This window comes from Hibiscus syriacus, unplaced genomic scaffold (assembly GCF_006381635.1).
Source record: "Hibiscus syriacus cultivar Baekdansim isolate YM2019G1 unplaced genomic scaffold, ASM638163v2 tig00015905_pilon, whole genome shotgun sequence".
Taxonomy (NCBI): domain Eukaryota; kingdom Viridiplantae; phylum Streptophyta; class Magnoliopsida; order Malvales; family Malvaceae; genus Hibiscus; species Hibiscus syriacus.
The window spans coordinates 240,491-257,053 of NW_024062373.1; the positions used below are offsets into that span (position 1 = coordinate 240,491).

The following is a 16,563-nucleotide window of genomic DNA, read 5'->3' on the forward strand; positions in this document are numbered from 1 at the left end:
CTTTTAAGAAAGGGAAGATCTTTATGATAATAAGAACACCACATTAAGCTCCACTGACACATGTGATAACAGGAAAAATAAATGTGCAATACAAATGTAGAACAAGATTTCTTTAATCTGAAAGCAAAAAACACCCTCGCAGATGATATGGAAACGTGTAGATAAATATATATATCATATATGGATCATACTAAGTAGAGAAAAAGATCAATCTATTGGCTAGGTAGTTTTAGTGAAGGATGAAATTTCTTCATTCAGTTTCTGCTCCAGATAAGGCACATCAACGCCTCTCAGATCACTAACCTGCAACAGCCAAATAAAGGATTTGCACTTGGTAAATTAGCATGCAAAAACCCCTATTTAACCTAGTAGTAATCAATGAACAATCAAACCTCAAGTTTTATGGTGTGAATCAGTCCTCCATCAATCTTGGTAGAGATACTGTTGACAACATCAAGCCCTTCCTCCAGCAGTAGTTGCAGCACCCTGGAGAGGGTCAAATCTTGAGCAACAACACCGGTGCTGACCACGACTTCAACACTGTCTTCCAAAGATCGGCGAACCACCACACTGCTCGGGAAAGCCTCGTCAGAACTCGTCGTCCCTTGGCGAAAACCGCTTGATTCGACCAATTCTTTCTTTAACTGGTCTCGCTTTGCAATCAGTTCATCGATCCTCTTCTGCTGGTCCTTTATGTAGCTTATTGCTCCGTTCATATGATCCGATATCGAACGCTTTCCCTGAAAGCACCATGAAAAGTAACCCTAGATCATAAGTATATGCAAATTGCAACACCAAGAGAGCAGTTTTCTTCAATTATTCGAACTGGGTTACCTTGATGTACTCAAGAGGGAGAAGGGTTTGGAGAGAAGCATAAAGGGTGGACATTTCTTGCCTTCTTTGCCTCTCAATATCCCTATGCATCGTCTTCTTCTCATCATTACTATTTTCTCTCTTTTCACTCTCCATCAATCTTCTTTGCCGGCCTCTATTACTACTGCTGCCTCCCATGGGAACAAAATCCAAACTTTCGTCCTGTGGGATTATGTTTTGAGGATCGGAAATGGAGGAAAACTGGAAGAAATTCTCATCCATACTGCTTTCAAGATTGAAGGGAAGTATTGATTAATTGGAGATCAGAGGATTTTCTGGAAACAAGAGTGAAGGAGAAAGCAATGGATACGTTTGTTAGGGTGCAAGATCTTGAGATGGGGCCAAAGATGTCAAGATTCGCTATAATGCTCCATCAGGTGTTTGATATGTAAGATCATGAGAGATATGAACTGATATCTCTATTCCCATTTTATAGATATAGTCAAGATTGAGTACTGTATTTTAAGTTTTACCTGATAATTAAGCCATCAAACCATAGTGATTAAAGAAAATATTGTTCGTTCTAAAAATTATGGGTTTAAGCACGGGTGTATACTCATTGTTAATGGTAAAAAAAAAGAAGATAAATTACAAATTTAGTATATAAACTATTAGTTTTAGTCCATTTTAATATTTAAACTTTTAGTTTTTTTAAAATCACATCTAAAATTTAGTTTTTTTAAAATCACACCTAAAATTTAGTTTTATTTTTTTTAGTGCTTCCATTCCAAATTTAACTTTAAGTTTTTAAAAAAAAAAAAAATTAAAAGTTTTTTGGGTTCTAAACGCGTTAAGTTTTTAACGGCTGTTACTAAAATGAAACAAAAACTAAATGTTAAGTATGATCTTAAAAAATTAAAAGTTTAAGTACTAAAACAAACCAAAACTGATAATTTAATTAATAAATACGTAGTTTACCCTGAAAAACCACAATTTTTTTCTCAAATACATTTTTATATAAGTGAAGGGAAAGAGATTGTCCCGAAAACACAACTTAATCTAAACCTAAATTAAAAACAATATAATTTATTAGTAGGGGTAAACAAAACTTCCTTCAAATCGAAAATTAAATCGATTTGACTTGAAATGTATACATTCAATTATATTTAAATAAAATTTGAATGATAACATACTACTTTTCGACTATTTTAACAACTTTTAACTTAATTCAACTTGAACCGGCTGAATACTCATATCTGTCCCTATCTCTAGTTTCTTCATTTTAAATCTATTTTTGATCAAATTTGACACATAACTTCAATTATGATTTTTAATAATAAATTTATTCCATTTTAAATTTAGTCTCCTAACTTTGTATTTTATTCAATTTAGACTTTTTACTATAATTTTTTTACATATCATTTATTCTCATCAATTCTTTTCTTGACTCCTTTATACTCTCATTAATATTTTATCCTAAAACATCTTATTTGAAAAAAAATAAAATTTATAATATATATTTATAATTTTAAATGAAATTTAATTTGTTAAATAATATGTAATATGTAAAATATTATGAATAACTATATATGTCTTGTATGGTTTGAGAAAGTCCATAATATTTAAAGATTTTTAATTAAATTTGAACAAAAATTCGACTTAATTAAACTTGAATTAAATTTCATAAAATTGATTTGATCCAAAACTTTTTAAATAAAATTTAGTTCGAATCAATTGAATATCCACTCATATTTACCGATACACCACATAATTATATATTAGTTGAATGATGCACATATTACTCTATTAAATTAAGCTCCAAGTTTGTACCATAAGCCAACAAACCCTTTTCTCCTCCACTAAAAAGTTATATGAGATGATTATAAAGTAATACTTGTTCATAATTTTTTTAATCATTAATAACACACGTATTCTACAGGCGTATCTGCTCGAACCCAGAACATCAAGAGAAAATACCACTCTTTTTAACTACTAAAATTACTGAATAGATTCCAATAATCCCCAAATCTTAAAAAGGGTATTTCTAATTTTACATACACACGTGTACAATTACAAGGTTTCCCCCCCCTTAAATAATATCTCAACCAATATCATCCAAATGATAAAAGAGAAAAGATATTAGGAGTAATAAAGATACAGTGTCTGTATGCTTTGAATGAGTTTTGCTAATTTTCTAGATATATTTATTTCTTTTCATGTGTTATGATTAGGGGTTTAAAATTATTTGGTAGGCTTGATTCATCGATTTAGATCAAAATAATCAGATATATTTATTTTTATTTCTTTAGGGTCGAATACTTTTCCACCTAATTTTCATGAGTTCACACGTCGGGTCACGGGCCACAATATCCCACTTGTCAGGTACCTGACGATCGGATAAAAGCTATATTTATATATTATCAATTCCCAATCATCTAAATATTTTAAATCTCTAATTTTCAAAATAATTTTGCCCGGGAATTTTAAATTATTGTTCAAATTATTTCTTTTAATCTCAAATATGTTAAATTTGATTAAATTTCTTTTAATTCTTTTTAAATTTTAAGTTTTATCATTAGATTATTTAATTTAGTTTTTTAAATTTTATGTTTGAATTATTTAGACAAAAAGATATTAGAGGTCCCTGTACTTTTGAGGAAAAAAATCAATGTTGCCATCGTATTATTTTTTCTTTCAATGTGACCCTTCAACTTAAAAAAAACACAATGTGACCTTTTAACCAATGATTTTCGTTGTTGACCGTTACAATACTAGCGTGCCAGTTCACGTTGCTAACATGACATTCCATGATATCACATCTTAACTCAATAACTAATGTTGCTTTTAGAGTTGGTGAGTTCTCCAAGAACAAGAATAAGGAGCAATTAATTCTACGCGAACTTAAGGGAATTGCTTGAAAACTAAGGTAACACATTAACTCTTCTCTACTACATGTATATCATTTACATTAGCTTGTTTTCTTGTATTGGAAGTTAAAATATGTTTTGGTGATTTCTGTGCTTATGGATTGATATGAAAGATTTGGATAATAGAAATGCATGAAAATAATGTATTACGATCCCTTAAGGCTCTCATAAGCTTTAATAATCACCTTAGGGGTTAAAAAAATATTTGAAAATAGTTTGGATGTAATCTTCAAAAAAATATGACAATTTTAGATTTAAGTATTGATAAAAGAGAAAAAAATCTAGGTTTTTATTAGGGTGATATCAATATCATGTTCGTATGATATTAATATTATATTTTCAATATTAATACTGAGAGTGCGATATCAATGTCGAGAAACATCGAAGTTGGTTTTAGTATAATATCTAATGTGAATATCGATAGTGAGGATTATTAATTGGACTTTAAGCTTATTTTTTCTACTAAAATTTAAAGATAGTATCAATACCATGTATGAATATGATGGGTTAGAAATAAGATTATCGGAACAACCCTTAAGCTTTTTAGGGCTATAGCGGGGAGCGATCCAACTTAATTTTGGAAAATGTGGGTGTTGCGTATTGTGAGTACTATAAAATTATATGCAAATAATGTACAAGTATACACAATCGAAAAAGTAATAAAGTGATGAGTGAGTATCGTCTCCACAGGGATTGGAAGGATATTGAGTAAAGTTTATGCACTATTCTAAAGTAATGAAGTATTGCTAATGGTATTCACAAATGATTATGCCAAGGAAAATGAAATGTGTATGAGTAACAAAAGGAAATGTCATGGCAAAGGAAAATGGTGAAGATAACAAATAAATGAAATAACTTGATAATCCTCACACGGGAAACTACTTCGGGAATGAGTGATGGGGAATGATTTAAGGATGTTAAAACTTATCTCTCTAGCATATAATCTATCTAACTTCACTTTCTCGACAGGGTTTGTCAAAAGTGTTCCTACTATCTCTAGTCAAAGGAACCTAACAGAATAGAATGTCGTGACATCTTCTCTCACTCAACGATGTGGCAGCCTACACTATTGATAAAAATACCCTTTTTAGTCGTTGAAATCCTATCTTAGTCTCTCTCGAGTACTAAGGGATTAGGATATAGTATTCCTAGGATGGTTCAAAGCCCTTTGAAAACACTATAGCCCATTGCTTATGAGGATCTTGTCTTGTGTTTCTCTCAAATACTACAAGTATTTTTAGCTTAGGTTTCTCTCGAACACCTAACCTTCATCTAAGAAATGGACACTCTCATGCCTCTTACAAGCCTAGATGATGAAGCATTCATAAGCAAAGCAAGCAAATACCCAAGGTAAACATAACTATACCATTAAAATAAAGTTTAAACATCCATAAAACAACCCTACTAAATAAGGTTAGTTCATGGTAGGGTTCGAATATTCCATGAAATAAAACATGAAAACCATTTGTTCCAAACAACCCACTAAAATAAATGAAAGAAAACAACAAAGGGATGGAGGAAAAAGCCTTCGACGCGCGCTATTGGAGCTCCCCTCGGCCACCACGAACTGCCTTAGCTCCCTAGCTCCTCTCAGGCGCCTAGCTCGCGACTTGCTTGAGCTTCACCAATGGAGAAACACCAAGAAAAATAGAGGAAGAAAAACGGCAGAGAAGATGATAATGTTTTGGTTTGGGAACCCCTCCTTTCTTCCACACACTCTCTCTTGTGAGGTGTAATATATAATAAAAATATCTAGGGGTAATGATGAGGTTGTTGGGTGCAAAATACCCCTCATACCCGTAGAGTCATACCTTTTGCGTGAACCTTTTCCTCCAGGTAGCAGTGGTCCCCTATCATGCAGTTACAACCATCATTTCACGTGTAGAGCTAGCATTTTAATCTGCTTCAGCAACGTGTGATGCCACGGCATTACTTCCCAAAGAGACCTTTTTGTTGCTATTTCCTGTACATTACTAAAAACCATACCTTCCTCTTCATATAGCACCTTAATAAAATAAAATAACACAACCACCATAAATGCAATTATATACAGCTACATACATCTAAAACGACCTATATGTACCCTTAAACAAACAATAACTTAAGTGAAAAAGGCCTTAAAAGTAGTCTTTTTATGGAGTTATCACACCCCCAAACTTAAGCTATTGCTTGTTTTAAGCAATGGATAACAATTAACACAATCAAAATGTCATGTCAATTTTCATCAATAGGACAACAAGACAAAAATTGAATTTCAACCCTCAGAAAAATTAGCTTCAACATGATAGACATATCAAGAATTCAAGTACTTTCCCCTAGGTCAAGATTCTTTATGGTGTTGTGTGTGCGTGATTGTATCTAATCTATACTTAATGAATTTATGCATTTTCTAATTGAGTTCCCTAGTCACGGCATTAACTCATTCATTAAGCACATTTATACTCCCTTTTCACTTACTACACGTTTTTTCTCTCTTTTTCACTTTTTTTCTTTTTATGCTGCTATGAAGGGAGTCAGCTCATCACACCTACCATCCCACACTCTAGAAGCCAAATGTAAGAGCATCTCCTTATGAACATGAGCCACGACTACGTCTTGTTAGAGCCTCGATTGCATCTAGATTTGTCGTGGCATATTGGTTTGCAGCAGCCTGTGAAGTTCCCTCATGAGATTTCATCATATTCATCCTCCAAAACACCCTTCGTCCTAAAAAGAAATAATATTAAAAATAAAAATAAAGAAATACAACAAAGAAAAATAAACAAACAAACAAACACCCACGAAAAAAAACAAAACTTCTAAAACATAAATTAAAGAGGGTTGGAGGGATGCAAACTCCAAAACATCATGAATTGTTATGACATTTTTGTCGCGTTCGATTGGAGCACCAGTATAGACCAAAATGCTCCATACATATAACAACGTCACCTTCAGTGTAAGTCGATAGAACCCGATTTGTAGGAAATTTGCAGTAGTCCTCTCTCATCTTGAGTGTTCTGCACATAAAGCTAATTGGTAGTGAAATAGGATCTCTTTTCCCTCCTTGTTGCCGTGGCATTTTTTAATTGCTTGGGCAGTAAAGTCTTTGAAGAAGTAGGGGTTATCAGCCTGCATCAACTTGTTCTTTCCCTGACTATTCAAGTATGGAAGTAAAACACCACTAACGAGAAAATTGATAAGGGCATCATACCACGACAATGTAGTGGCAAATAATAATTTCTCATCAGTGAATTTTTTCTCTATTTTAATATGTAGTTCTTTCACAATTTCTAGCCTAGAAAAATGGGTAGCTAATCGGAGTTTAGGATGAGTAAATTCAATGAAATCCAAATGTTCAGATTTTATACCTGGTCTAGCTATGAGTAAACTAGACTGACCCGTCTCCTTTGAAATATCCTTAAGCTCATCTTTGACTTCTTCATCAAGCTCCAAGTACTCACCAGTGCCTAAAATATTATCGTGGCATAATTCTATAGCTTCCCTTTGGTCATCAACTTCTGCTAGTGGGGTTTTTTCTTTTGCCGTGGCATTATTTTGCATGCCATCATTGGGTTTACTCTTTGAACCTTCAACTTTGTTCTCCAACAAATGTGTGTCTTCTTGCAAATGAGATTATTCATGCATAATCTCATAGTTAGGTTCTTCGAGTGTTTCCAAAGTTGTATGTCTAAAGTGAATATACTAAATTGCTCACTGCCTTTATCCTTAGTGACTCAGTATCACTAGGCAATCTGTCTGGTTGGTATTCTTGTAATGCCATGTCAATTTGACCCACTTTCATTTCCAAAGCTCTCAAGGACAAATTATGACTTTGCAACCATGCCCCTTGACTTTGTAATAATTCTTCTTGACTCTTAATAGATGTGTCGTGATCTTGTAATAGAACCTTTGTAGTTTCCATAAAGTCTTGCATAGTGGCCTCTAGAGAACTTATAGTAAGTGAAGATGTTGTCCCCTTATTATGCCATGGCATATTCGTTTGAAAGGTCGGGGCCTCATCCATATACTGATACTGAGCGAGATGACAGACATTACGAGCTCCTTGATTTTCCCATGAGAAATTGGGATGCTGACTCCATCCATTGAAGCTTCCCACATAGTTGATGGATTTTTGATTGTTTAGGCATTCACATTCATGGTGATTACCATGACATAACAGACATGTCAAGCTAGCAACCTTTACTTGTTTCATCTAATTAGAATGTTGCAAATCCTTCAACATATTGGTGATGGTAGAGAGTTAGGCCGACACTGAATCTTCAGCTTCTAAGTTGAATGTCCCAGATGCCTTCATTCTAGTTTCAAACCTTGAAGAGGGAAATTGGTAATCATGGTTAGTAATTTGATCAAAAATCTCAAAAGCCTCTTTAGGTGATTTGTCAAGCAAAGTACCATTCGTCAAGACATCTAGCATCATCCTTGTGGGTGCATTGGCTCCATTGTAGAACATCATGACTTGAGTCCAGTCGTGGAATCCATGGTTGGTATATTTGCGAAGCAATTCTTTGTAGTGGTCCAACACTCATACATTGACTCATCATCAGCTTGGTGAAAAGATGCTATGACATTCCTAAGATGGTTGTTTATATTGAGTGGATTATGCCGTAGTTTTTTTTGCACAATTCAACCCTAGACCTTATCGATCCGGAAGGTAGTCCATTGAGCCATGCCCTAGCGTGATCTTTCAAAGAATATGGAAATAACTTCAATTCAACTCATCTTCATGCACACCTTCTTGTCAAAATGAGTCACAAACCTCAAAAAATGACCGAACATGTTGTCTTGCATCCTCATGAGGAGCACCACAAAACTTTCCAATCAAGTTCAACATGTCGAACATAACCGATTTGAGCTCGAAGTGGGTTGCCTGAATCTTGGGAGCTATAATAGCAGGTTTTCGGTCATCCAAGTTGTGAGCTAAGTGATCTCTAATAGTTCGTGGTCGAGAAGCATTCCCAACATTTGAAATTGTCATGGCATTTAGAATTGCAGGATTCTTCACATGATTTTGAACAATATAAGCGTCAGGTTCAATATGAAATAATAGTTATTTGGGTTTTTTACGGTTCATGCAACAACGTAACACCTGAAAAAGGTAAACACAAAAACAAGTAACTATGTACAAAGAAAAGAAATAAAACGGTGCAACAACTAAACTCAACATCGTCAATTGCCAATCCCCGGCAACGGCGCCAAAAAATTGTTACGTATTGTGAGTACTATAAAATTATACACAAATAATGTGCAAGTATACACAATCGCAAAAGTAATAAAGTGATGAGTGAGTATCGTCACCACATGGATTGGAAGGATATTGAGTAAAGTTTATGCACTATTCTAAAGTAATTAAGTATAGCTAATGGTATTCATAAATGATTATGCCGAGGCAAATGAAATGCGTATGAGTAACAAAAGGAAATGTCATGACAAAGGAAAATGGTGAAGATAACAAATAAATAAAATAACTTGATAATCCTCACACAGGAAACTACTTCGGGAATGAGTGATGGAGAATGATTTAATGATGCTAAAACTTATATCTCTAGCAGATTTAATCTATCTAACTTCACTTGCTTGACAGGATTTGCCGAAAGTGTTCCCACTATCTCTAGTCAAAGGAACCTAACAGAATAGAATGTCATGGCATATGCTCTCACTCTACGATGTGACAGCCTACACTATTGATAAAAATACCCTTTTTAGTCGTTGAAATCCTATCCTAGTCTCTCTCGAGTACTAAGGGATTAGGATATAGTATTCCTAGGCCGGTTCAAAGCCCTTTGAAAACACTATAGCCCATTGCTTATGAGGATCTTGTCTTGTGTTTCTCTCGAATACTACAAGTATTTTTAGCTTAGGTTTCTCTCGAACACCTAACCTTCATCTAAGAAATGGACACTCTTATGCCTCTTACAAGCCTAGATGATGATGCATTCATAAGCAGAGTAAGCAAATACCCAAGATAAACATAAATATACCATTAAAATAAATTTTAAACATCCATAAAACAACCCAACCAAATAAGGTTAGTTCATGGTGAGGTTCGAATATTCCATGAAATAAAACATGAAAAACATTCTTTCCAAACAACCCACTAAAATAAATGAAAGAAAACAACAAAGGGATGAAGGAAAAAGCCTTCGACGGGTGCTATCGGATCTCCCCTCAGCCACCACGAACCGCCTTAGCTCGCTAGCTCCTCTTAGATGCCTAGCTCGCCACTCCCTTGAGCTTCACCAATGGAGGAACACTAAGAAAAATGGAGGAAGAAAAACAGTGGATAAGATGATAATTTTCTGGTTTGGGAACCTCTCCTTTCTTCCACACACTCTCTCTTGTGAGGTGTAATATATAATAAAAATATCTAGGGGTAATGATGAGGTTGTTGGGTGCAAAATACCCCTCATACCTTGTTCGTGAACCTTATCCTCCAGGTGGCAATGGTCCCCTATCATGCAGTTACAATCATCATTTCACGTGCAGAGCCAGCTCTCCTCATACAGAAATATCTTTTTGTCGTTTTTTGCACAAAAAATGCCAAGGTATTTCAATCTGCTTCAGCAACATGTGATGCCACGACATTACTTCCCAAAGAGCCCTTTTGATTGCTATTTCCTACACATCACTAAAAACCATACCTTCCTCTTCATATAGCACCTTAATAAAATAAAATAAAATAAAATAACACAACCACCACAAATGCAATTATATGCAGCTACATACATCTAAAATGACCTATATGTGCCCTTAAACAAACAATAACTTAAGTGAAAAAGGCTTTAAAAGTAGTCTTTTTACAGAGTTATCAATGGGTTTAAAAATAAATGCATAAATAAACAAATTTGGAGTCACCATCGACCTTCTGGTTAAGTAGGTCAAATAACTAAAAAATATCTTTTAAAATAATTTTAAGAAAAATAAATTTAAAAGATAAAAAGTGATATGTGTTTAACTATAAACTTGTTTTGAAAAGGGTTTGAGAGTCGATTAAGAGTGGGGAAGGATTACCACTGCCACAGCGCCCGAAATCAGTACCTAAGCGATTTTACATCATCTGAATATTAAAATTATAAAATTTGAATATACATTTAGATTAATATTCGTCTTTATATATATATTACAAGGGGTATTACTCTGTACGGATAATTCTCGAAAATACCTTCCTAGTCAGTTAAGGGTATTTCCATGGATTCTCCATATGAGATAATATTACCCTAATTTTTAATGAATTACATACATTAAATAAATAAAAAGGAGTCATTGAGATATAAAAAAGAAGAAGATATATATTGTTTTGTACGAACAATTCTACGAAATGAACTCCTTGTTAGTTAAGGTATGCTTCCATAAATTCCTCGTACAACATGTTATCCCAATACAATACACATTTCCGATAAAAAGAAACCAACGTGGACTTAAACAAAATACCATAAATATGGGAAACTTAAAATCAAGTAATAAGAAATTAATCGAATATGTGTGTGAATAGACGGAGTGAAAAGATCGTAGCTTTAAGGATTAAATTGTAAAACCAACGAAAATCATGACCATAAACAAAAATATCACACAAATTAGGCACTGGAATCATAATTAAACCGTCATCAACATTCATGACTAAAACAGAAATTATTAAAATAAGGTATTTAAATTAAAATAAGCACAAAAATAAAATAGCAAGTAGAAAGGGACTAAAACATAATAAGGGTAAAATAAAATTCTCGAAGTGAAAAGAATTGTAACTTCATGTAGTGACTAAATCGGAAGGTTACAAATCTAGAAGGACCCGGGGATGGGTTTGCATACTCGCCCAAAACGCAGAAATCCCCTCCCCTAATCAACGTCGTCCAGGCCAGAAAATATATGCCCAAAATCCGGCCTAAATAGAAAATTTCTCTCATTTCACTAAAACTCCCTCTCTAAAGAGAGAACTCTATGTATTCTCTCTTCTTTTTCTCGTCGGGGGGAGGCTGGAAGCCTTCGGCCACTGCTCACCAGAGCAGTCCGCCGCCGCCCACGGCGGTCAGAGTTCAAGAACTTACCCCAAAACCATCATTTCTCTCACCTAAACCTAGATCTGAACACCCCTAAGATTAAAAACGAACGGATCGTTCCAGATCTAAGGATGTACCTTCGATGAACACATACTTCCGGTGAAGTTTAACCCTCCAACAAACGGTAAGATTCTCCCTATTTCTTCTTCATGTTTCTCTCTTCGAAAATCTCTGGATCTCTCTTTTTAGTTTTTGAAAAAAAACCATCTCTTTGTTGTTCCCCCTGATGCTCTCCCCTCTGTTGATTGATGTTGTTATCTTTATATTTTTCGTTCAAAGTCTCATTTTTTTTCTCTTTTTGTTGCATGTGTTGATGGTTGACTTGTTTTTCTTGTTTTCCTCTTTTTTCTTCGAGTGCTATGGCTGAAGAGTGAAATCTGGCAGTGAAGGCAGCAACACAAGGGGTAAAAATTTTAACCCCTTTTGTCTTATTTCGGTGACCAGTGTAATATTCGATGGCGATGCCATACCTCGGGAATCGGTGAGTCATGGAAGAATGGATTAGACACACAAGCACGTGGGGTAATTGGAGAGGCACGTGTGTGATGCACCCGCGAATCTGAACAACTTGATGTCCTTTGTAAAACTGGGTCGTTGGATCGCTGATCGGATCCAACTGATGTGATGCATTGGCAGCGGCGGCTGATGAAGAGTTTTGGAAACGCTAATCATAGGGTTAATATGGACTGTTGGATCAAATCTGATCCAACAGCTAAAATGCGGTTGCAATGTATCCAAATGGTGAAAACCCTAGCTCTCTCCTGGGCCAAACCTGGATACCGGCTCCCTATTTTGGGCTTGTACCAAAAACTTGTAATAATAAATATTAATAGTAATAATAGTAATATTAAATAATAATAATAATAATAATAAATATTAATGATAACCCGAATAAAATGATTATCTACAGTTGTCCCACTTTGCCATACTTGTGTTAACAAGAATAGGGAAAAGATAAAAGACTACACTTTTTTTCTTGTTCCGTCTCGATGACGCCTCAAATGAGGCAGACAGATAACCCGAAAGATTTAATCATCATGCTCGAAAGAGTCACCGATGGCTCGAAGGACTTACTAATTTTGGAAATAGTTTACTAGGTAAGAAACTTTGGAAATCGTTTTCTTACTTTTGAAAGATTTCAACTTATGAAAATATTAAATAAGAAACTTTGGAAATCGCTTTCTTATTTTTTGAAAATCATGTGAAACATCCTGCCCAAAGGTCTTATAGATGGCTCGAATGACTTATCATCTTGCTTGAAAGACTGACATATGACCCGAAGGATTTAATCATCATGCTCAAAAGACTTATCGATGGCCCGAAGGACTTATTAATTTTGGAAATAGTTTACTGGGTAAGAAACTTTGGAAATCGATTTCTTACTTTTCAAAAATTTCATTTTTCTGAAAACATTAAATGAGAAAATTTGGAAATAACTTTCTCATTTTTTGAAAATCATGTGAAAACATCCTACCTGAAGGGCTTATAGATGGCTCAAAGGACTTATCATCTTGCTCGAAAGACTGACAGATTACCCGAAGGATTTAATTATCATGCTCGAAAGAACTACTGATGGTTCGAAGGACTTACCAGTTTTAGAAATAGTTTACTGGGTAAGAAACTTTGGAAATCGCTTTCTTACTTTTGAAAAATTTCATTTTCTGAAAACATTAAATAAAAACTTTGGAAATCACTTTCTCATTTTTTTTGAAAATCATGTGAAAACATCCTACCCGAAGGTCTTATTGATGGCCCGAAAGACTTATCATCTTGCTCGAAAGACTGATAGATGACTCTAAGGATTTAATCATCATGCTCGAATAACTTACTGATGGCCCGAAGGACTTACCAATTTTAGAAATAGTTTACTAGGTAAGAAACTTTGGAAACCACTTCCTTACTTTTCAAAAATTTCATTTTCAGAAAAGATTCAAATGAGAAACTTTGGAAATCGCTTTCTCATTTTCAAAACATGTGAAAGCATCCTAACCAAAGGTCTTATGGATGGCCCGAATGACTTATCATCTTGCTCCAAAGACTGACAGATGACCCGAAGGATTTAATCACCATGCTTGAAAGACTTACTGATGGCCCGAAGGATTTACCAATTTTAGAAATAGTTTACTAGGTAAGAAACTTTGGAAATTACTTTCTTATTTTTCAAAAATTTCATTTTATGAAAAAAATTAAATGAGAAACTTTGGAAATCATTTTCTCTTTTTTTTAAAAAATCATGTGAAATCATCCTACCCGAAGGTCTTATAGATGACCCAAAGGACTTATCATCTTGCTCGAAAGACTGACATATGCCTCGAAGGATTTAATCATCACGCTCGAAAGACTTACTGATGGCCTGAAGGACTTACCAATTTTGGAAATAGTTTAATGGGTAAGAAACTTTGGAAATCACTTTCTTACTTTTCAAAAATTTCATTTTCTCAAAGCATTAAATGAGAAAATTTGGAAATCGCTTTCTCATTTTTTTAAAATCATGTGAAAACATCATACCGGAGGTCTTATGGATGGCCCGAATGACTTATCATATTGCTCGAAAGACTGATAGATGACCCGAAGGATTTAATCATCATGCTCGGAAGACTTACTGATGGCCCGAAGGACTTACCAATTTTAGAAATAGTTTACTAGGTAAGAAACTTTGGATATCACTTTCTTACTTTTTAAAAATTTCATTTTTCAAAAAAAGATTTAAATGAGAAACTTTGGAAATCGCTTTCCCATTTTCAAAAAAACTTGATGGTCGGGTAACATGCCCCACTTCAATGTAACGCTTCTTCTATGGACTGTGCCCCCTGTTCTTCAGGTTTTCCCCTTTAAACATGATTTCTGCAATTAAGGTTTGAATTCTAGCTTTCACTTGCTAGGATTTTGACATCGTAAATCTTTTCTTTTCATTGGAAGATCTGTAAAAATCGTGCGCTTTTGTGTAAAATGCGAATGCAATTAAATGTATCAATGTAATGCATTTTATTTTTTTGCAAATGATGTTCTCATGAATGCATAAATGTTGATTCAATTTTCCTTTGACTCCAGAGTGGAGAACTCAGTCTTCTTCCATTGGTCACTCTTCTCTAGGGTTTACTCAGATATCAATGTAGCAACTTATAATCTCAAGCTTGCATTTTTGAAGAGCCGTCTAATCATCTTACATCTTTGTGTCTTCTTTGCCTCTTATCTGTATTAAAGTATCACAGAGATGTTTCATTTCTCGGATTATTGTTGAGGTCAAAAATATGAACTTGATGCCCCTTTCTGTCTTTGGCTCAATTGCGCTATCAGAGTTGCTTTTCCAATACTCTACAGTTAATTAATGCTCGACTGGTTTGGTCTATAAGGTCAGCTCTTCTCAAATTCATGGTCTCTCCTTGACGCTCTAAGTTGTGAGGCTCATTCTCAATGTCTTTTTGGTCTGAACCTTCTTATTTCAACATGACTTGGGTTTTTGGCCAAGCCCTAATGTGGGTACTTTCATGACTTATCCCTATTTGAGTGCCAAAATTTTATCCTTGACTGGTCTCACTCTTACATCACTAAATGAAAATGTTATCGAATATCTTGAACGCTTCTCTTAATGATACCATGGACACTTAAGAAGAGATTAATTATGCTAACAAAAATGTCTTGCATTTTTTTCTATGAGCTGGGATATATGCCCCTTTCGAATAAGGTGATCATCTGCTTCTTGACGGGTTACTGTCAAAGTCACAAGGAAGTATTACAAGTTCTATCCCTCAGTCCTTCTGATCTCTCAGACTATTTGCTTTGGATTGTGGAATGCTTCATTATTCTGGCATCGTTTATTATTTCTCCAATAGAGGAAAAATGAGCCTCACCAGCTTCAAGGACCTTGTTCACTTGAGATTGTCCTATTTGAAAATGTTTTTATCCTTTTTTTTATTTTAGAAATCAAAGAATGAAAGAATTTTGTAAAGTATTGCCCCTTAATTCAGGATCCCAATTGAAGCAAATCATAAACATGAGCTCACATAATATCAAAAGAATAAATTGTTCTTTAAATTTTCACAGTTATACTCATTTGACAAGTGTCAGGACTGGTGGATTAACTTCAGGGTGGCTTCCTATTTTCTAAGGTTTCAGCCATCGAGAAATCCTTATTTGTTTATATGCCCATGTGAACCTTGTGGCATGCCCCTCTTTCTCTGTTTGATATATTAAGTGGATGCATACAAAAATAAAGCAACTAGCACACTAAATTACTAGACTTTTTGGAACGCTTCCGTTTCAGTTCTCTGAAATCTCTCATTTGTTCAAGTTTTGCAAACTCCTTTAGTAGAGGCACTGTTGAAAATATCAATCTAACTATAAAATTCCTGAGTGCTTGTGTGAGGTCGACTATAATAGGTGTTCCTCGACCCTCTTAGTCAATTTTATTGAAACCCCTTATTTAGTAAATTTGATTTAATTTTCCATTGTTTGGCTAGCTGAATTTAGCTTTATTGTATATATATATTATAATCGCCTTTATCGGGCTAGTTTAATCTATTCATAAAGCTGGGGAATTTAACCAATTTCTTTAGAGTAACAACTCAAGCTTTATTGTATACATATTATAATTACATTCATGGGTATGTTAATTCAATTTCTTAAGCTATTCGAGGAGAACCTGTTATAGTATGGGTATTGTTAAAGGTCAGGAAATCTCATCTTTAGAGTTTAATTCCCAAACAACTGACCTAAACTAAATTCATCTACTCGTTTATTCCATCTAAATAGATTAAAATCATCATTGAACG

At 34.4% G+C, this 16,563-nt stretch overlaps 2 protein-coding genes across 2 annotated transcripts in view; both read right to left on the minus strand.

The window, feature by feature from the left end:
* Positions 1-213: 213 nt before the first annotated feature.
* On the minus strand, positions 214-1,095 carry LOC120208045 (transcription factor bHLH120-like). Its single transcript, XM_039207414.1, has 3 exons — positions 835-1,095; positions 393-740; positions 214-303 (listed from the first exon to the last, which is right to left on the minus strand). The coding sequence occupies exons 1-3, from the start codon at positions 1,093-1,095 to the stop codon at positions 220-222; spliced, it is 693 nt and encodes a 230-aa protein (XP_039063345.1). The 3' UTR covers positions 214-219.
* A 5,214-nt stretch (positions 1,096-6,309) lies between these two features.
* Positions 6,310-16,563, minus strand: part of LOC120208052 (alpha carbonic anhydrase 8-like) — a 48,726-nt gene continuing 38,472 nt past the window's right edge. Inside the window, exons 3-4 of the mRNA XM_039207422.1 lie at positions 7,088-7,336; positions 6,310-6,446 (exon numbers count right to left, since the gene is read on the minus strand). Coding sequence (XP_039063353.1) covers positions 6,310-6,446; positions 7,088-7,336 — 386 coding nt within the window. The remainder of the gene's footprint in view (positions 6,447-7,087; positions 7,337-16,563) is intronic.

What these genes read in the sequence shown, in the direction of transcription:
- LOC120208045 (XM_039207414.1), bottom strand. Translation starts at nt 1,095, where the DNA reads ATGGATGAGAATTTCTTCCAGTTTTCCTCCATTTCCGATCCTCAAAAC. An exon ending in TCCCTCTTGAGTACATCAAG is followed by an intron (nt 741 to 834) that starts GTAACCCAGTTC and finishes TGGTGCTTTCAG; the next exon opens with GGAAAGCGTTCGATATCGGA. An exon ending in TTCACACCATAAAACTTGAG is followed by an intron (nt 304 to 392) that starts GTTTGATTGTTC and finishes TGGCTGTTGCAG; the next exon opens with GTTAGTGATCTGAGAGGCGT.